The sequence below is a fragment of the Pezoporus wallicus genome, unplaced genomic scaffold, assembly GCF_028554395.1.
Source record: "Pezoporus wallicus isolate ANWC-B61680 ecotype Strahan unplaced genomic scaffold, APGP_CSIRO_Pwel_v1 contig_5922, whole genome shotgun sequence".
Classification (NCBI taxonomy): Eukaryota; Metazoa; Chordata; class Aves; order Psittaciformes; family Psittacidae; genus Pezoporus; species Pezoporus wallicus.
Window position 1 is genome coordinate 1,266,629 of NW_026637228.1, and position 21,361 is coordinate 1,287,989.

The 21,361-nt window shown below is 38.0% G+C and overlaps 1 protein-coding gene across 19 annotated transcripts in view; it reads right to left on the reverse strand.

Annotated features, from left to right (window-relative positions):
* The window catches only part of ROBO2 (roundabout guidance receptor 2), a 1,076,913-nt gene that overhangs the window by 103,361 nt on the left and 952,191 nt on the right, over positions 1-21,361 (reverse strand). For 13 of the 19 annotated variants that reach the window (XM_057404328.1, XM_057404327.1, XM_057404342.1 and 10 more), the window contains 2 exons: positions 13,857-13,984; positions 10,505-10,516 (listed from right to left, as the gene is read on the reverse strand). In XM_057404328.1, coding sequence (XP_057260311.1) covers positions 10,505-10,516; positions 13,857-13,984 — 140 coding nt within the window. Of the gene's footprint in view, positions 1-10,504; positions 10,517-13,844; positions 13,985-21,361 lie in introns of all 19 variants that reach the window. The other 6 variants (XM_057404343.1, XM_057404336.1, XM_057404341.1 and 3 more) reach the window with 2 other exon arrangements.

A 21,361-nucleotide genomic window follows, 5' to 3' on the forward strand; every position in this document is an offset into this window, starting at 1 on the left:
CAGGTTATGCAGGCAGTGCTCTGAGACAGTTCAACAGAAGGAAGAAGGGCTTGGCATTTCCATGAGCCTATCTTTAAAATCATGTAACAAAGTAAATAGGTAAGTTTAAGGGTTCACTGGAAACATTCTCACACACAGGGCTGTACTGTAAACTAATAATCCAAAGCTCTGAGAAGATGCAATAGAACTGAACTTGTTGCTGTAGCAGACTTCCCAATGAGCAAATTAACATAATTTGGTAGTCAAGGAACAGCAAATATAAGCATCCTACTTTCTACCTAGTTTCTAGTTCCTGACCTACCCTCAACTTTGAATATCTCTCACTTTCCTGAGAGCAGACAAAGGATTATTTCTTTTGCAAAATGAAACAAGGAAAAGAAGCAGGAATTAAGGCTGTAGCTCAGTCCAGATAATCTAAATGACATGGATTGACTCTGTTGCTCTGCTGTCTCCTTGCCACACAGCAAGTCCTCTCTAGCATTTGCTGTACTAGGTGTAACAGAAGATCCATGGCCTTATAACACTCAAAAATGTTTTCATTGTATCAGTTTTATATCGATTTCTAATTGTATAATGCAAATTGAAAGCTGAAAGTAACAGTTAATTATCACAGGAGAAATTCTTGGTCAGTAGACCAAGACAGCCAATCAGTAAGACACCCATTATCTCCAGAGAATGCAACATGACCCTGCTCAGAGACAGCAAGACTACTTTGGGCTCCTCAATTTTCCTAAAAAGAGAGCTCATTATTTTCATATATAGATGCTATTTATAAAAATAGATAAATATTATTACTCCCATTTTGCAGAAAGGTTAACTGAGATCATGACTTGCTCAAAGCCCAGCTTCACTGGAATGTTGCACAAAATCTCATTCAAGCTATTATTGCTTCTCTCAGAGTAGGTGGATTTTTAGAACATTTTGAATAGGTACAGTGAGAGAAATAACAGCAGGCTTGATATGCTTCAGCTGTTAAAGTTATATGGTACTTTAATGCTTAATTCAAGCTAAACATTAAGGTCATTAGAAGAATCTGTCGAAAAAACTGTTATGAAGCAGCAGACCGAGTGTTGTGCCTATCAGACTATTATCTTTCACTGTTTCAGATGTAATATTAACCGCATTGGGATAAACAGAATGGAAAAGCTCTTGTTTAATTGACATTTGAAAGACAAAGACAATAGCTCTAAATGGAAATATATTGCTTGGATTCCAGGGGACCAGCCAAAAAAAAATGTGAATAAAGAACAGGTAAGACTATAGACTATAATGTACTTCTATTGAAACATCTTGCCTTTTCTCTTTTTTTGAGAAATGTAAATAGTACACAGTAAATTAGATTTGATTTCTGGCAAATTATGCTTTGATACTACATTCAGCAAGCGCTGGTTTCAATCAATGTCACACTAAAGCTCTGTTATGGTAATAGCCGCTTGTGAGGCTGAGCGGGATGATATGGAAATCAGATGGTAGAACATGAATAAGCAGCATAGGCCATATGCAAGAGGGCTTTGAGATGAGGGGATGGGGGGACCCTAAGGTTAATCATATCATGTTCAGAACTGTTTTTACAGCAAAGAACAGTATTCTACTGCAACAATTAAAATGGAGACAGAAAAGTATGAGCAGTAGTAATCATTAGTTATGGTATTCAAAATGGGAAGAGTGAATTCTGTTGAATTCTTTCTAGATGCTTTTTTTGTGCATGACTGAATGGATCTTTTAATCAAATAATAAATGTACATGAAGGTAACCTCTACTCAAGTGTCAAAGAGCTTTGGGTTAAAATAAAACCAAAACCAAAAACTGCAAATTATTTCAAAGGGATTTCTCAACTCTTCTCCAATCTTAATAAGTTAGCAAAATCTCTAATCTCATGGGATGGATTTCATTAATTTCTTTTCCAGCAGTGTTGTTGAATACTAAAGGTTATGCTGAGTCACCAGAAGCTGATAAAGCTGCTTGCTAGACTGAGACAGTGAGTTCATCCCTCCTAGGTGAACTCTGGTGACCTGATAAGAAATGTGGCAGAAAACTCAGTAGGGGAAGGGAAAATTAGCACAGAAAAATGTGAATTTATAGCAGAAATTTCACTGATTCTGTGTCAAGTACAGGCAACATTTTCATCCAGTGACACAGTTTTTTAAGTTGATCTTGTGATCAACTGGTTTGTGGTTTACGTCGATTTCAATGATCCTAAAGGAATTTTATAATCACGACTTGTTCACAGTACCTGCCCCAGCCCAGGTGTCCTGGGGTTCATACATTATATTGCTGTGATTTTAATTAATAGTAGATATTGTAGCAAGTTTTAGTCCAACTTTGCTGCCACAGGCAGAAATGGAATGGTTACCCCAGCAACTAATATCAGTGGGATTTTGTGTGTCATTGGTTAAATCTGTCTAGGTGGTCTGGGAGATACTGGACTTTTGGATGCTTTTGTGACACAAATGTAAAAGAAATATATAAGTCCCTACTTACACACTTTGCTGTAACACTGCTATTTGGATAACATGATCTGCCCAAAAGTGCAGTTGCGAAAGTCTAGGAGTTTTCAAAGATGTTTTGCAAGGCTACTATTACCAATGGAGTAAATAGAAGAAAATAGAAAACATGTCCAGTCTCAAACACCAGAAACCTGGGCTGAGTCAGCAGTTATTTCCTCCGGAGTTTTCTAATGGGTACTAAAAGTGATGTGCGAGTCTTAGGACACAAAGTTGTACGTGTACCATTAGCTATGACTAATGATAAATCAAGGGTGTAGACTCTGACACAGGAGCCATTACAGAAGCCTGAGAGGATGTCAGCCTAGGGCTACTATTAATTCAGATATTTCTTGCCAGGGTTAAACTAATGGAAGTTAAGGATGGTCATTTTCTATAAAGTGAAAATGACTTGTGATGTGCTCTGATGATTTGGTGTGTTCACAGACAGGGAAAGAATTAACTTTTTAGTATGCTAGCTACAACTGAGCTTCCAGAAAAATGAGTTTCTTTTTTTTTTTCTCTGCTGTGAGTATTATGTTAACATAGGAATCTATAACTATTCCTGTCTTGGTTAAAACACATAGGAAGAAAATTAACTATCCCAGCTGAAACCAGGATAATTCTGTATGAGTGCAGTTGGACTTTGAAACAAGAGCACAGATCTCATTCTGTGGACATTATGTTTTAACTATGTCCTCTTTCCTTGCTCATGTACAGTGTTCTCTTTCTTCCATGACTTTGTCTTCAGGTGGATGGTTCTTCCAATGCAAATTAGGAATGGGTAGGTTCTGGGGATAACAAATGATCCATGAAGCCCTTCACTAAATCAGTAATGCTATTTTAAAATTACACAGTTGAAGGTGTCAAAACAGGTACTTGGTTTGCATTCTTCTGAAAAGCAGCTTCCCATAACCTAGGGGAGTATGAGTAATCCATAGCTCTGATATCATCTCTAACATTGACACTGCTTCAAAATTAATTCTCATATGTCCTGCAGCAACAGATCAAATAGACAAAATTAGAAGCACAGGGGGCAAGTGGGGAGAATTTTTTGAAGGTTGAATGAAAGGAAGCACTGGAAAAGGAATCAGGCTACAGTAGGGCAGAGGTAGAGAGCAAGGGGAAGTGAGGCCTCAGCGAGTTTATTACTAGGACCAGTTCTCCTGTTAAGTGTCCTTCATGCTGCCCCTCTCTCATGGAAAGTGAGAAATTCCATTTGTTTTCTTTCTTTGTTTGTTGCTTTCAGATAAGCCATGTACAAAAACACCAGTGTGAAAAGAGAACACTAAACTTTCCTTCATACCTGGACTAATTGTGCTAATTTTCAATTTAAATTCAGGTTGAGAATTTCACATAGAGCAACATTTCTATCTTCATTTGCTCTGAAACTCTGAAGCAGATACTCTCTGAAAGCATGGACGTATTAGCTTTTGTTTTTCTTTCTTTGCCAGAGGTGGAAGAAGTCTAGAGAATCAATCAATAAAACCTGCTAACTATCCTATGTATTTTGACACATGAAATCTCTTTTATCCCCGGATGACCTAAGTGACAGAAGTGAGTTAAATCTGCATGGTGGAAAAAAGAGAAGCAAGATAAACAATAACGAAAGAAGCAGGTTTGGTTTATAGTCAAAGTTTCCCTGACAATTTCGATTAACGTAACTGCAAAATCTGCATTTATTTTAATAACAAAAGTTGAAGCACGCACACACAAAAAATACTATCATGGATTTGTTCTCCCTTCTTTAGAACTCTAGAACTAATGTCAATAAAACAAAACTGTGAGAATAATTAGAAAAATCCATCTCTGTTTTCTACATGGCAGAAACGAAGGGCATCTATTTTGTATCCTCCACCCCCTTTTCCAGTTGTCTGAGTTCAACAGCAAAGCATTTCTGAACCCCTCCTCCTCTTTGTTTTATGGTACATTTAGATATTAAGTTTAAATACCTGGTCTGAATTTCATCTCAGCATTAGACTGTAGCCTCCTCTCATTTAATCATACATCTCTGTTTTATTATAGCTTGTCCAACCACCTCTTTTAAGAGATCCCTGTGCCTTACAGATGCTCCCAGAAAATCCCTTCCACAAAGCCCTTCACTTAGTTTTGATGCATATAAAGAGAGGCAACACTGATTCTGTCTGCCCAATAACTTACATTACTCAGGACTTTCTCTATCCTAGACAATGCTTTCTAACTTCTTTATTTTTCCTCAAGTCTCTCAGATTCAGGATATACCACTTGCTCAGATCAGATAGAAAAGATCTGTTTTCCCAAAATCTTCACATTTTAGCCTGCTTGCTGATGTAAACCGCACCATTACGGAATGGCTTTTGCTACTACACTTTCTGTGAGTTTAGCAAACAAAACAAATTATGCCAACAAAACAACATGTAATCTGCCGTGATTCCTTTTGTCATGGGAGATAGCAGGAGGGTTTGCTGGTAATGTGTTTAAAAATGAAAAGCATACCCCTTGCTGATATAGTAAGATTTCATCAAAATAATGAGCGTAATCTGGTTATCTCCTTCAGAAAAAAAACATGAATTCACATGGTGAAGAGCTAAGAAGACGATGAGAAGAGTAAAGAGCTTAGACAGGCTAATAGGCTACATCTACAGTGAGAAAGATGAATTCCTGGCTTGTTTACGCTTGAGAATAAAAAAGGCAGAGAGGACAATCTCTGCTCAATTTGGGCCACTGTTAAGTGAAGAGAGGAAAAGGAGCGAGGAAGAAAAAAAGACTCTTTATGCTGACTGAAAATGCTAGTGTTCAACAAATAGGGCACACAGTAGTTTTGCTGTTGAGTAATATCCAGTAATTACCTAACTGTAATATGGCTAGCAGCAACTGAGCAAACAAGTAAAGGGAAAAGTGAATAGATTAATGTATTGAGCTCCACATTGCTCTTAAAGGAAACATAAGTGACTTAAAGGAAACATAAAGGGAAAATTTTGGGGGGAAGCAACCAACACATCAAAAGACCTTTTCATACACTCATCTTCAAAGACTTATGAAGATACCCAGAATCCACTGAAGTAAGAAAATAATGCCTTCTGATTTGAGCATGCTTCTGGAAGGTTAAAAAAGATTTACACACTGAACTTCCTAAAACCTTCCCAAGCTGGAGTTCAGCAATAAAAAAATGGTGCTTGATCCCTTCCTGCACTTGCTGTAAATGTGTTTTCTCTAATATGAGTGCTAGTAAATACTTGGTGCCATAGTGGAATGAGCCAGGATATCACAATATGACATGCTAAAACTTCCAGTACATATACTGCCATCTTTCACATCTATCATTGAAGAAGAATCCTCCTCTATCAGCTCTTCTGTGTTTCTGTTCTGACTGCTATCAGGCATACCTAAGAAGACTTGGAGGAACTGGAACTGAAGCCATGTTTTGTGGACTAGTACTTAAATGCTTGGTGGTTAATGTGCTCAGTGTCCACCTGCTAAGCCATTCTAGCCTATATACTCCAAACATATTTCTATGGTATCTGAAGTCATTACAGGATTCAATTTTATGTCCAGTGGCAAAAATGGACTTTTGCCAAAGTAGAAATGATGGGACTTTAGGATTTTTAGTCTGGTTTTTAAAAGGCTAAGAAGCGTCAGGACAAGTCAGCTTCATATTTTAGCTCTTCCTGGTATACAAAGAAATCTCAATTTCATTCCATGGCAACCCTTTCTCTTTAATCTGAAGAATTTGCCTATTTTACACAAGAATGATGTGTTATTCTTTCACTCATGGAAAGAACAAATCCAAGAAGCCTAATATCCACTCATGTCCTTACCCTCTTCTGAAAAGTTCTATAGGTGGTAGCAGGCAGACAGGATATTTTCCACACTGTGATACAGATCTGAGATTTCTGCCACTGCCAAGCATGATCTCACCTCTTCCGACACACACCAATTGCCATTACTGAGCTTTTATAAATCCTCAGTGACTCTAGTGAAGGTGACATATTCATGAACATACTAAAAAGAAAAGCATTCATCCTACACAGACTTTCCCTACAAGAGTCAGAATGGAGAAGAATAGAGAGAGATGCTTCTCACCAATCTGCACCATCTAACAACAACAAACAACATAATTTCTAGTCACAACACCTAATGCACTTTAAGATATAGTCATTTCTATTTTACATTTCATGCTGCACCACCCTTAACAGATCATTAAGTCATGCCAGGCTGATTTATGTCAGGAAAACTTCCCAGAGCAGAGTGAAATCCATCATACAGTCACATTGCACTTAACTGTGAATAGACTGTGTTTAATTATTATGAAATTTGGAAAATTCACAGCATGTGTCTTATTTGTTTCTCTCTTCTTTAACATGGGAGGGAAGTGAAGTTTTTGTAGCTTGGTTGGTCTCCCATTAGTGGGAGATTCTCCTTAGTGAATTCCAAATACTTAATTCCTATCCAGGTGGCAAAAGTATCGCTATTTGCTGCACGTAGCTTCCTTCTGGGAAGAGAAGTCATAATAAATGACAATAAATTAAGTAAATCTGACATACTGCAAGGCAACTGAAATGTAAAGAACTGTATTTTCACTTGGATGTAGTTGAAATCAATTCAAAAACTGAGTACTCTGTCATCTGAATGACTTCTTGGATGATTAGTAAAAAGGTAACTGAAACATCAGACAGATCTTCGTAGATCTTTAATTTGAACTTCAGGTCTCCCTTCTCAAAGCAGTTTAACAACTGCTGTTGAAAAGAAGGTTAGTGCTACTTTCAGTGGGACTATATGAAACTTATGCTCCTCCCACCTTTTGTGCTGCTTTTAGCAGCTATTTCCCCATCCAACTGCCATAAGAAACACAGCAGAATGCAAAAGTGAAAAAAAAACCCACTAACTTGCTCATCTGGAAAATCCATCTAATGAGTTAAAATGGTCTAAATAGGGATAAATATCTTGTTTCCTAAACCCATCTGTTGTAAATCCTGTCAGAAATCTTTTCAAAAGGTTATAAATAAGAGAACATCTATTTTAGAAATGGGTAACACATTTATGCCTAGCAGCAAATCCAAACATGACGAGTAATCTGGCATAGAGTTGTTAAATTCACCAGCTGCCATCCACCTCGGGCAGAATCGTACCTCGTTTTGTCTATGTAGTATGTACCATATGCTAATAACTGCTTGAACATGGCCATTGGTAATCTCACTCCTGAATTTTCCACTCAAGCTGAAATTTAAATAAAAATGTCACAACTAACAGAATATAAATATTTGAAACAGGAAAAACTGAATAGAAAATGAAAATTATTCCATTTGCAACAAGAATTGCAATCCTGGAACATTAAAAGTATGTTTCTCTATTCTTCAGTGACAAGCCATTGCAAGAAAATGGTTTGGTCTTGTTTAAAACACAACAAAGACAAACCCTGTCTGCTTTGAATTGAAGGTAGTGATGAAAGGTAGAGGTACCTATAAAAGTCTCAGGTGTTACAAAAGAACATAAACTTTGAAACTGCTTCCCTGCAGTTTAACATATACGTATGACTACATAAATATACCTTCCTTAAAACATCAGCCTCCTTGAGATCTGCAAGCTTGCTAGCATTGAGTAGTGTTTGCCGTAGCCACCTTTCTGTAAGGAGAGGTATTTTTGCTCTGCATTCTGGTGAACTTCCTGAACAAAAAAAGATGCAACAAACTTTGACTCACCATTCTTGTCAAATGACAATTTTAACAGAAGATTGCTTGGGCTTCCTGGTGGAAAACTAGTGGCGGAGAGGGAAGTTACTTTGTTTTGACTTAATGGGCTTTAAATTTTCAAAACTCAGGATAGGTAGCTGCCTGCTTTGCCTACTCTTTGAATGAAACAGAGATATGAACCGTAGAGATCAGTTTCATTTCAGATCCTTAAGCAGAAAACAAGAAAGATATAGCTACTGTATGGACAACATTGCCTTTTCTGCAGGCACAGGAACAGATGAAAGTGATGTAAAGAAACTGATCTGCTTATACACGGCAATTACACACACACTTGTACAGTAGTTCTATATGTTAAATATCTTTGGGGTTGGACTTATTTACTTAACTATCTTTTCACAGCTCACAAAGACAATCACTAAATTAAATAGTTTGATAAAGACCATATGCTCATATAATAATTAAGATCAACCATTCTAATTTGTTTCCTGAATAAACCACATAAAAGAAGAATTTCCTTTGTACCAGATGTTCGCTTGCAACAATATAAAATAACATAGGGAGGGAATATGCCAAACTGACAACAGAATGGTCACACAAGTGGACCATAAACCTGGACATAAGGACTTGAGACCAGAAGCCTCTGTATAAGCTTTGGAAATGGAATCATGAATGACTTAATGAAAGGTCTTGAAAAAAGAATCCGTGGAGGTATCATTAACATTGCTGAAACCTATCATTTTCTTGTGAATCTCCAGTCATCTGTTTTATGTGGCTTTCACAGAGCCTGAAAGTCTCTACTTTGTGATGTTTCTTCTTGCCTTTAAGAGTCAGCAAAGTGAGAAAAATATCTAGAAGTAAAATACTTTTAATGCTGTAGCATTTTCTTAGGGAATGAAGAACGAGCCATAAACCCTCCTCTCTCTGAGAGGTTTATATTACAAGTATACTAAACTCACACTAGAGTTTCTAAGCAAAGGAAAATTTTCTTATGAATTTACTCCAGATTTACACTGTTACATCTCCTGGGAATTAAGTTCTTGAGAACTAGCATAATGCCAGAATAATACAGTAGTGACTGGGGCTTAAAGCTTGCTATCAAAATCCCAAACAGAGAACAGTGACCTTCCATTCTGCACAGGGAATTCTCCAGATGTCAATAAGCTATGCTGTGACTGCAGAGGTAGTTGGCTTGGTTCTATGTATGCTAGTCTAAGCAAGTTAATAAGCATGGGATCACATTAGTTCTTGAAAGAGAGGCCTAACCTGGATTTTACCTTTAAATTTTTCAAAATTTCTTCCTCCTAACAATAAAGAGCTGTGACAAGTTCAAACTCACAAACTTTAGTCAAAACCTAACAAAGGTTCTGCCTAAATAAAGAACAAATCTCTCATCAATCTCCATAAAACCCAGTGCAGACTTCTTACGCTAATCCAAACAGATCAGAGTAATATTATTATTATTCTAAAAGATACAACTAAACAGAAACTGCAGGAATCAGAAGAGCAGTGCAACTAGTTAAATTATTTAGAAAATTCATGTAGGCACAGAGAAAACATCTGTGAAAGAAAATGAAATAATCTGTTCAGGGTATTTCGGAACACCAAAAGTGAATTTCAGCTACTGACAGTTACAAATTTTCCATTACGCTCAGTCATACTTTTATAAATCTCAGAAATAATTTCAAAGGCATAGGAATAAAAAGTAAAATTTTCAGTGTGAAAATTAAAAATCCAGGGTTGTGTTCCTCTGGACTTGTTATTCCAAACAGCCTGCATCCTATACAGTGCATTCCAAAATGCACTCCAAGATGACCAAAGACAAAAAGCAATGATGAACTTTCATAACAAGCACAGAAATCGACTCTATTCCCTCTTCGATTTTAGGACTACTTAATTTCAAAACTCTTTGAAAGATACAAGTAAGACAGGACATGCAAAGCCTGTGCTTTTACTGCTATGCAATAAAAGCATAATGAGCTGATCGTGTAAGGCCTGATAGAAGCTCACCGAAGTCAAAACAAGCCTCTCTGTTGATTTCAATGGCTTTTATACCGGGCCCTTAAAGAGACTGTTAAAAGCAGCTGAATGAGATTTTGGCTAGGTATCATCACACCCACCCTGTTTAGATGATTGGTATTTATTGGTGATTAGGCAAATGCATTTATACATGACACAGCAGAAAACACAAAGTTTGGAAAAAGCACTTTGTCAGTCAAAATCACTTGCCTGGGGTTAGACAGTTAAAACTATTAAGCACTGGCTGCTAATTTCAGCCAGTTAAATGCTGTTGCAAATGAAAGATGAAGCATTGCATGAAGCCATGCTAAAATGGATAGAAGGATGGTTACTTACCAACGGGGCGAGCTGTTGACATTACAATGGTGTAGTGAGAACATAAAAAAGAAATTAAAAAAAGAAAAGAATATCTGTCAGAATGCATGACGTGTAATGTTACCTTCTACTATGGATACTACCATGATTGCTAACCCCTCAAATGACAGCCTAAGTACAATATTTACTGTTGTTGCTTAGCCACGTGCCACTATTATCACATTTACTTGAGCATAGCATCTAAACAAGCTGACTGGAACCATTCTCTGAGAAGCATTTTTAGTATCTTCACATGCCATCATCAAGTATCATTGTTAATGCCTGATAAAAGAAAAATTGCATTGCATTAGCACAAACTTTTGGACCAAGATGAACACATTAATTTAAGCCTCAGACTGCCAAATGTCATGCCAGTAAATGCAAGGTGTTTGCTTTCTGAGTCAAATACCAATTGAATTTTAAGCATGACCAGTCAGTACAGCAGTAAGGGCTACAGAAAGCCCAGGACAGTTTTTCTCATTCAATAAAGGGCGTGAAAGTTTACAGCACACTGCTTTTTCCTCACTGACAGTGCTGATGAAAATATAACAAATAGGCTGAAATGGCCGCAGGGATTTCAAGCCAGAACTTCCCAAATCACTGCTTAGATAACTTCTACTTCCTAAAAACATTGCTGCTAAATGATCGACAGTTTAATACTGTTTCAGGCTGATACAAAGATTGAAAGCTGCTGCTGCTGCTGCAACAAGTTGATTTCTTGATTATAGCAACAGCCCTTCATTATACTTGTGCTCGGGAAGAGGCCTGTCAGCCCCTCTGTTAATAAAATAAAGACATCCCCTTTCAGAAGAGCTTAAAAGTTGGACATAAAATTGACTCCAGGTTGCAACTGTGTAGGCAAAACTTCCCTTATTTCAGCAGCAGAAGTAGCTACAACATTCTGAGCAACAGCACAGGGATTTCCCCCCACACCTTTTTCTTTTTAATAAGTTTACCAGCTCTATATGCTTATGTGCAGGCTAGGGCCAAATGCAATATGTGCAGATGCAAACGTAACACAGTATGCAAGGACTTTCTTATTTTTCAGCCTTTCTATGGCTTTATCTATACTTTGCAATACCCACTTTGTTTAACTATCTCAAGCCTGCTGCCCCTTATCATCCCATCATCTATTTGAAGACTTTCTGGCTTCTGCTATTATGGACTTATTCCTTCTTCTGCAGAGAGATGGGGAATAAGGGTGAATATGCATCTTTCCAAGACAGGGCATGAAGGCTCAGTCACAGAATTCAAATTCTGTTGTTGTTTGTGACTCTGTAACACAAACTTCCTGACTGCATCCTCATCCCTTGGCTTTGAGAAGATGGAGCCATGCATGAAGGAGCTAAGGATTATGCTGTTGTTGCCAGGTTTGCAGTAGTAACTACATAACACCTGCAAGGAGCAAGGTGCCCTCAAAAGTACATTCTGAAATGCTACATGGTTTTGCTCTTCTGCATGTCAAGCGGTTACGGTAAAAGTGCTTTCGGACAAAACTGGCAAAAGTTTAAGAATATATAATTAAGGCTTCCTTTAACTAAAAAGACTGTTGTTTGTGGTCCTGTTAAAGTCAATGTGAGTTTGCTCAGTCCTTTGTTTTCAGAAAATTCAGAGTAATGGCCTTCTATATTGAATTTCTTGGGTTTTTTTTCTCATTTTCTGTCATATTCTGAACATTTAATATGCTTATAATATTGTGGTTTCTTTTGTGTTGGATAAACACTATCTATTTGACTGTAAATGAGAAACCTGGGGGGGTGGTGAGGGGGGGAGAGTATCCAAGATAATGAAAACCTGCTTTTACTGCAGGAAAATCGATTAAATTATATATTTCCTCAGGTTTTTTCACCTTAATTTCATCAAGTTCAAGCTTCAGTGATTTCAAAGGATTTTTTGCTTGGTTCTAGCTATTGTTTATATCACAACTCTTGGTAGCAAATCTGCAAGGCTTGCTCCAGTATGTAAAAAGTAGACACAAGCCTAGGAGCGTATAAAGTCCAGTGAATTGGTTGCCAGGTTTGTCGGATACCATGACTGTGCCTGTGACAAAATAGAGTGAGAGTATATCTGGGAGTTCCCTGCAGTGACTATTTTTCTTATAATACATAATGGAAGAACAATCTCTTACACAAGCATATAGCAGGTAAACCCATTTCTTCAGCTTAAAATGGGAAGAGCTGCATTATCACTTATTGTCTAAAGTGAACACTGAGGTGATATTTTAGGAGATGGATTATCACAGTAATCTTTTTTCTTTGTTATATACTAACATTTCCCCCCCAGCAAAGCCACTCGGTTCTTTTTTTTTCCCCTTTGAATTCAGCAAATTAAACTGAACTGTGTCCATGCATTAAATGGATGGAAATGGAAGCTGGCCTCTTGGGTCAGTTGACCCCAGTTCTAATAAAGCAATCCATTGAGACTTTGAACATTTGATTTAATGTGTATGAAAAGAGGAGGACAGATAAAGCTAAAAATGTTTTTATTAACCTTTCACAGCTCTACTGAAAACCATCAGCATGCACCACTAAACTGTGAAATAGTGTCTGCATGATATCCATTGTACCAAATTGCTGCTTATCTTTTGCAATGAAGTAATAACTATTATATTTTATTTACTCATATGGAAATATTAGTCTAGAAACTTTTTCTTTCCCTGTAATCTTTAACATGTCTATATCTACTGCCACAAAAGACATTTTGGCAACTCGTTATTCTACCGGTCTTAAAACCTGCTCACATCAAATAGCAGCACATAAACAATGAGTGGATATCAGAGACCAAGAATATTTTAGAAGAGAACAGGTTAGTCTTTACCTTGTAATACTTACAAAATTTAATTAGAATTTTCTTTTCCTTTGGCTAGGGTTCATCTTTCAGATAAGGAGTAATGGCAGAGAGTTTAATTATGGCAGAGCTAGTCACATAAACACATCTGCACTATGTTTGCCATTAATAAACATGGTTACTTACTATATTCCTTATACTGACTAGAGAAAGAATAATACCCTAAGCTGCTGGCTCACATATTAAAGTCTATGCTCACAGTTATGTGGTGCTTGCTTATGCATATATATGCATCTGTTCAATAAAAAACAACAACATTGGAACAGCTCTTTAACTGCAGGGAGATTCTATCCTACTGGAGCCAGTTCAGATTTTGCTGGAAACACAAACAGGACCAGGATTTCACCTTTGTTATAAATCAGTGCATTTCAGGTAACGGCAAAGGGTATGTGAAACCCAGACAATACCAGGCAAGGACATGATCCACTTCATCAGAAAGCAACTTATCCATACAGGGGACAGGCCCTCCCTCCACAGGAACACTCACCTCGCACAGTGAGGGTAGCAGAAGCTTCCACTTTTCCAACTCGATTCTCGGCAATGCATGTGTAGGTTCCTTCATCTGTGCTCATGGCCTTCTTAATACGCAAAGTATAGTCATCTTTGATGTCATACCTGCGTTACAGAAAAAGAATGAGAACACTCTCTTTGGACAACATTAATGAACAAAAACTCTCACCTGGAACATGCCAGTCTGAATCTATCCTGGAGCCAACTTTGGAAGATAAATTATTATCTAGCATTAGATAATTCCACCAAGCATTAATCTTCATGACATTTTTATTGCAGTCTGCATTAGTTAAAAACTTTACATAAAATTAGTATTGCTATGTTCTCTCAGTATTAGGGCTTTATTAATAATATCATTCACTTTGCCCTTGATCTAGAGCAATAAGATAAAATTAAGCTATCAGACATCAGTTATCAATACATGACAGCTCAGGTTTATCATGCCTTTAACTATGTGAGCTATGCTTTTTACCTTTTGCTGATTTGGAAATTTCCCTTTATATATAGTTTCTCTCTACAGCAGCAACCCCATAGGGACACTGCAAACATGTTGGTAGGATCTGACACTACACAATTACAAACAATAAAAAATATATTTAAGCTCTGGAAGGTGACATTTATTGAAGAGGAACATAAAAGGAGATTTATCAATTTCACGAAATGATTCATTAAGGGTGGACAATGACAATTCTTAAAATAAATCAGAAATAATTCTGTTATGCTTTGTCTGTTTTTTTGTTGTTTTTTTTTGTTGCTATTGCTGTAATAATTCTAAAACTATGAAGATGTATAACACTTGAAATAATACAAAGTACTTCAGCATGCAGTGAACATTCATTCTCGAGGCATTTAGAGCGCTTACACCTAGAAAAATATTTTCAGTTAAACTGTTATTATCCTGTACAAGTCATGCTTACATTTTAGGCTCTAACAAACTATTGTAGGCTCTGATCCAAAGCTCATTTATGTCAATGGGAGACTTTGTTTTGTATGAAATTTCTTTGGCTTCTAAATCAGGAAAACCCTGTTTTTCAGCACTGATATTTTACTCTTGAAATACTTTCTTGTAAAATTATTTTCACCAACATTTCTTCTAGACATAAGCCCATGATACTTCAAGTCACCTTGGACCTAGAGTTAGCTTCGGATTCTCATGCATTAAACAGTGAAATTGAATATGAAACTAAAGAGATATCTTTACTGCAGGAGATGTCAGTACTCTTTCTCCCTGCATACACACTTATGACATAACTTCAGAAGAATTAATTTACTTTCTCTATGTTATACAGTAAAGAAGACCTTGTAGACTTGTTCAGCAAACGTACTGAAATCATATGGAAGAGCACCCTTAAATGTTTTGATGAATAAGAATGCAGTGCAGCTAGTTACAGGAATGTTGTAAGCCTCTATGATTATTTTTAAATGCTTATTTCTGTGTACATAATACACATTGCTGTTGGTTCCTGTAGGATATGTTTGTAGAGAGAGCACTGTGTGGTAACAGAGTTTAAAGCATCTTAACTCAAAGGATACTATAAGTTGAAACATTTAAAGTTCTGTTATGTCTAATTAAAGCTTACAACATCAATTAGAGCATTAGTAGCAATTCTAAGAATAAAGACAAGTCAAGACATCTTTTTCACACTCACCACAATACATCATTCCATATTCACTAAGTACATGCTATTCATTAGCAAAACAAAAACATTTAGAAAGACCAAACTGAGGTCAACCATTCCCGTCAGAGATGAGCACAAACACATATAATACCTTTTTGTTAGGAGTTACACTTAATCACATGTAAATGCAGTACCTCAGGTTTAACTAAGGAATAAGAGACATGCCAAGGTGAAGAATAAGCACATGCCGTGGCAAATGTTTAGGGACAATTTTTTTTGCTAGTGTAGTGACATTGAGGGGGATAGCGGAGAATACTGGAGAACTTACTGTGCAGTGTCTGGAGCAGTACAGATCTATTACAACTACATTCAACAGCTCTATGCAGTTGAGGAACATTTCTTCTTGCCTGCTCACAAATTATGTCATTTTGCATGCTGTGCTGCACCAGTCAATGGCAAATAGAAATCACTGTTTTCATAAGACAGAAAAGGCAAATTGCCTCCCTTAAAAATCTCAAGAATATGACAACAGTACCCCACAACGATGGAGCAGTTATTTGCCTTGGGCGACCATAGAATTGCAGCAAGAAAAAATGGTTATTTTCTTGACATGAGGCCAGCCCTAGGGGACTAGAAATATAAAGTTGCATTCAGCTCCTGTAAGATGAGAAAACTGAGATCTGTTGTAATATAAACATGAGCTGGATATAGGAATCACAGCTATAAACCTGGGCAACAATTATTCATTGATTTAATTGCTTTTCTTTGGGACAAATAACATCCTTGTGTTTCACTTACCACTGCCGAGAGAAAATCAGACGGGCAGTGGGACTGAACCTGAGCGCTTGCTTGAACTGGGATGCAGGCAGCCTGGGACAGGGCCCTCCAGTCTGTTGTTGGGCTGCAGCTGACTCGCTCTTCTTCATGTCACCAATGTGCTGGTGCAGGCATGCCAGCCAGCTGCCTTGGAGGCTTCGGCAGCCTTTATGTCTGCACCTGCCAATCATGCACATTGTGCAAAGGCTGCATGGCATGCCAGGACGCGGTGCCGGGTACAGCCATCACCTTCCTGTTGGGCCGTGAAACAGAGGGTGGCGTAAACATGTCACTATTTCAGGCCAGTTATCAATTACTTCAAGGACAGGTCCAGCTCTTCTGGTTTGCTCCTCCAACAAGGCCATACTGGGATATTGGACCACCCTGACAGAACATGGCATCTAGCAATTAGATTCATATATAGATGGACCCATGGGACATTATAACCATCTGCTGTGCTGAAGTATTGAAACGCTGCCCCTCAGGCATCTGTTCCACCCACGCTGTCCCCAGAAGTCACCACGGTTCGGTGAAGAGCTTTGACAGATGAAGCAGGAAGGAAACTGGCTTTTAGCCTGGTCCGCAGCAGCACAAGGGACTTGTGTGAGAAAGGGACCGTGAAGTAACAGGGAGTGAAGCCTGAATATGTTTTCAGTTTCTCAAACATCCATCTTGAAGAGTGTTTCATCTCTTCTCTTCCCCAGAGCTTCCTATTCCCATAGCAAGATGCTTCTACCTGAGTTTGTGGAGACGTTCAGTCTCATCTGGATTAGTGATACTGAACACTTGGGAATCAGGATCAGAGCCTCTCTGACTGCTAATCCCAGTCACAGAGAGATATTACCAGACTCTTGGACCGATGATGGAATGGCAGAAAACCAGGGTTTACTGGTTAAGTTGGTCCTTAACTCTGACAGTGCACTAAGAAGGTAATGCCTTCAGAATATGTGCAGTGTCAAGAAACACCTTCTGACACATTGCCCAAATATTGCTGACTCCTAGCCAATTAATGCCAACATTCAGCTAAAAACACAGGGTGTCAGACACCAGTTCCACATGTTTATGGCCATCTAACTGATTTTAAGTACTTCTCTTTGCTAAACATTTGGAGGTGCTTAACCTTTTGGTTCAGCTCAGACTTCAGCCATCAGACTGAGCTGGGAGAGGTCTTTCAAACAGCCTTAGATACAAACCAGCCACTTTTGGGCACCACGTTACATAATTCCTGTTCTACCAGTAATAGTTAGAGCAGGTCTGCTTTTAATTAACCGAGAAGGAAGGGGTGGGCAGGGAACTGGAAAGGAAAAAAGAGACAGACAACAAGCAGATGAGAAAACACTGCTGGTGAGGAAATTCTAATAGAAATTGGGTGATTTTGAGTGAAATCTGGCAGTTTCTGGCACATATGAATGCATTCATTGTTGCTGGTTTTGATTAATGACAGTTGTACAATAGTATGCTGACAGTCACTGCCATACAGACGCAATTTTTTTCGTATGAAACACTGCTGAAAATGCAACCCAATCAGATTTGGCCCCTGAACAACATGTGCTATCATCACTGTACCGTGAATTGAGATTGATTGGTAACCAGCTGTGACAAAGTGGGAAAAAGAGCCTTGTCTTTTTGCAAGAAAAGAGGAAAAATAAAAAACTGAATTGTGTCAAAACCATTGCCATCTGCTCAACCAAATAACACAAAACAACAAAACACATTAACTGTTTTTAAGGATATCAAATTAATATCCTGAGGTTGGATTCATTCATTGGCTTAAGGATCTAAGAATGCTCTTGAATTGAACTGGTTGTCACAGTTATAATTTTCCCCCCACCACCCATTCAAAAGTGATCTGTCCATACTCAGTCACCATTCTTCCACAGTTATCGAATAACAAAAAGATAAATTACTGAACTTAGATAGATTTAGCAATGTGCTGCTTTGCATTTGGTATGCATTTTACTGAGTGCTTCACAGAACCCCTGCATTCCCAGATTGTCAAAAATGTGCATGCAGCTATGCATAAAAATACATTCATCTCTTTCACATGCACAGGTAGCAAAACTGTGTCTGCAGCTGGAGTCATCAAATTCCTAGATATCCAAGTAGGTCCAACTGGTAATACAAGAAAGTACTTGCTTCACCAGTGTATTTGAAAGTTGTGAGAAGGCATTACTGAATTTAACAAATCCAACTCAAAAAGTCGTATTTCCTGCTACAGGAGTTTACAAGAGAAAAACGTCGCATCTTAACTGTTGCAAACTGGCTTCAATAAAATGTACATCGATTTATACCGGGCCCCTATTTTCTTCTAAAACATACTTTAAAATAAGTAAATAAAAGAATAATCTTTGTATATAGGCTTTGCAGGCTTACTTTTTTTTAGGGATGGCACAAAAATGACTTTGCTCTATTTTCCTTTGCCTGTTTGCCAGGCAGTTTTGCAAAACACGCACAAAGCTCCAAGATTACTCACAACACAAATGATTAGGGAGTCCAAACAGAGAGATGCTACCGGCCAAAACCAGAGTAAACAGGAGGTAGTTAAGGAGGCTTAAGCTTCTGTCTCCACTTCTCTTTTGTGGTGCTGGCACTTCAGCTCCCAGTATAGTGCCACAGCTTTTCACTGGCTCCTAGACTCTGTGCCAGATGGAGGGAGCCAGAGAGGAACTGCAGTGAGACAGGAAGCATGAGCTCAGTTACCTGCTTCAGCCTTGTGTGATCCAGAAGCAGAACAGAGGGCCTCCACCTGCATTCCCATCAGTGATGCAGTCACCCCTACTGCCAACTCCCTTACAAGAAAGGGTGGGTTTTTTTTTCACTTCCATTCTATGCATTGATAAGTGGAAGAATAAAGGAGCACAAACCCATGTGAGTGATAGCTTTCTGAGGCAAAGATAAAAGAGTCTCTGTTTTTCTCTCACTACCAAAACCTGAATCAGCAACAGAGGGATGCACATATTTGCGTGCACTGTTCTCAAATTACTCTGTTGTAGCCCTGAAATCAAGGCTGCTTGTTGCAGGGTGGCTCTAAGACACTCCTTGCATCTATGATAAATTGAGCTACCAGGAGCAATCCACAAGGTGCTGACAGGATGGCTGCCACTCACATCTACACGTTCAGATTCCCATTTATTTTTTGGCTACAGCATTCATTGCAGAGGAAGGTATAAAGCAATGTTACATTGGCTTGAATTTCTTCATGCGAGGCATATGTGCAAGCAGTCATATAAAATGGTTCACTGAATTTATGCCAACAAACCAGAAAAATAACTGATACAGGTTTATATAACTGATTGACTATTTTGATATTTTTATAATATACTGAAAGTGGGTTCTGCTTTACTCCAAAATCTTTTATGAGTTGTGATCTGCAGATTATTTGTAATTTTTTATAGTGGACACTCTTGACTGCCATAACAGAAAACACAAACCCACGCCACACTGTACCTTAAATAAAGGCATTCCGTAAAATGGCTAAATTCCATGAAATGGCCTAAATCTCATCAAAGATATATACAACAGTCACTGGGCCAACACTGTGAAACCATACCTATGTTAAAGGAAATAGTGGTTTACAACTTCTCTGGAAGCATTGCACTGTGCGGTACCACTCTCACATGCAAACATCCATATGTGACAGCATGTAACTAGTGCCTCATAAAATCAGTAGCTGTGCACCCAGGAGAGAACCAAGGAAGAAAAATTAAGACTGCTTTTTCATTTGCTTTGAAATGGAATCAGTGACTCAGTAGACTCTAAACTGATGCAGGCTGCATCTTCTACCTCCACATCTCTGTCTGAACAGAGAAGTACTCACAGAATTACCACATGATAATTATCCAAAATGGGCTTCTGATTTGATTTGAGTTCGAGACAGAGCTTCACATTTCAAAAACTAGAACATCGGTGGAAGTATGAGCTAAGAGACCATGTAATGACTTGGCATGGAGACATATCCTCCTATCACCAGAAGTAGTCCCTTCCCTCACAGATGAGACACATTTGTCAGGCACTTGGGGAGATTTGCATTATTAATGCCTATGCCATAAATTCATCTGTTAGAAAAGCACCCTCGATTCTCAGGGTTACTTGCTCAGCACATGCCACTGAAATTAAAGAAAGGCAAAACACTGGTATTTGTCCATCTCCTTTTTGTTTAAAATTGAAATGATACTGCAAGGGCTGGGATGCAGTAAGAAAGTCTGAGCCCAGAGTGGCATCTTGCACTCACTAAACATGGCTTAATGCATTCGCTTTTTTAACATGAGCACACAGATTATGAGCAGTTTGAAATAAACAGAATTAGTGTTGGTCTGTCTATTATTATTTGCCTTAGATGATCTTAAGCTCCTTTCCAACCCTAACGATTCTATGATTAAGCATGATAAATGATTCCGATAAATTTGTCAGAGAACTGAATACCTTCTAACCTGTATTTCAAATCAGTAACCAGCCTTGACGTGCTAATTAAAGATGAAGTCATGTTCATGTTTTAATGAAAGTGCCTTCAACACTGCAGTTGAGCCAGAAGTTAGACTATTAAAAAGTACATTTTGCTATTGTTAAGTAATGCTCAGAATAGGACTTAACAATAGGAACTGGAAAGTAGTTCTTAGGGTTAAAACTTTAACCTTGCAGTATTTTAACAGACAGTTTTTGCTTGTTTTTAACTGAGATGAAAACTTTTGTATCTCATGAAGGGATGGATACATGTTACAGCACAAGAAATCCCTGCAGGACAGTCATTCCAGTAGCACCAATGATGCTCAGAGCTCTTGAATCTCAGTCCCACTTGAACATAACCACCAGCTTCCTTCTTCCTGCTCTTCTGTGGGTTTTACAGAAAAACTGCATAGTTAACTATATTCACATTTTCATTCTGCAATTTTAATAGTTAATAAACTGATGATAGTGATCTTACACTTTTCAAGAAAGCAGGCTACCTCAATATTTTGAAACTTATAAATACAATGTATAAACTATGTGATTACTAAGCTTTTACTTCATATACTCTGCTTTTTAGGCACTACAATGAGTATTTTGAGTG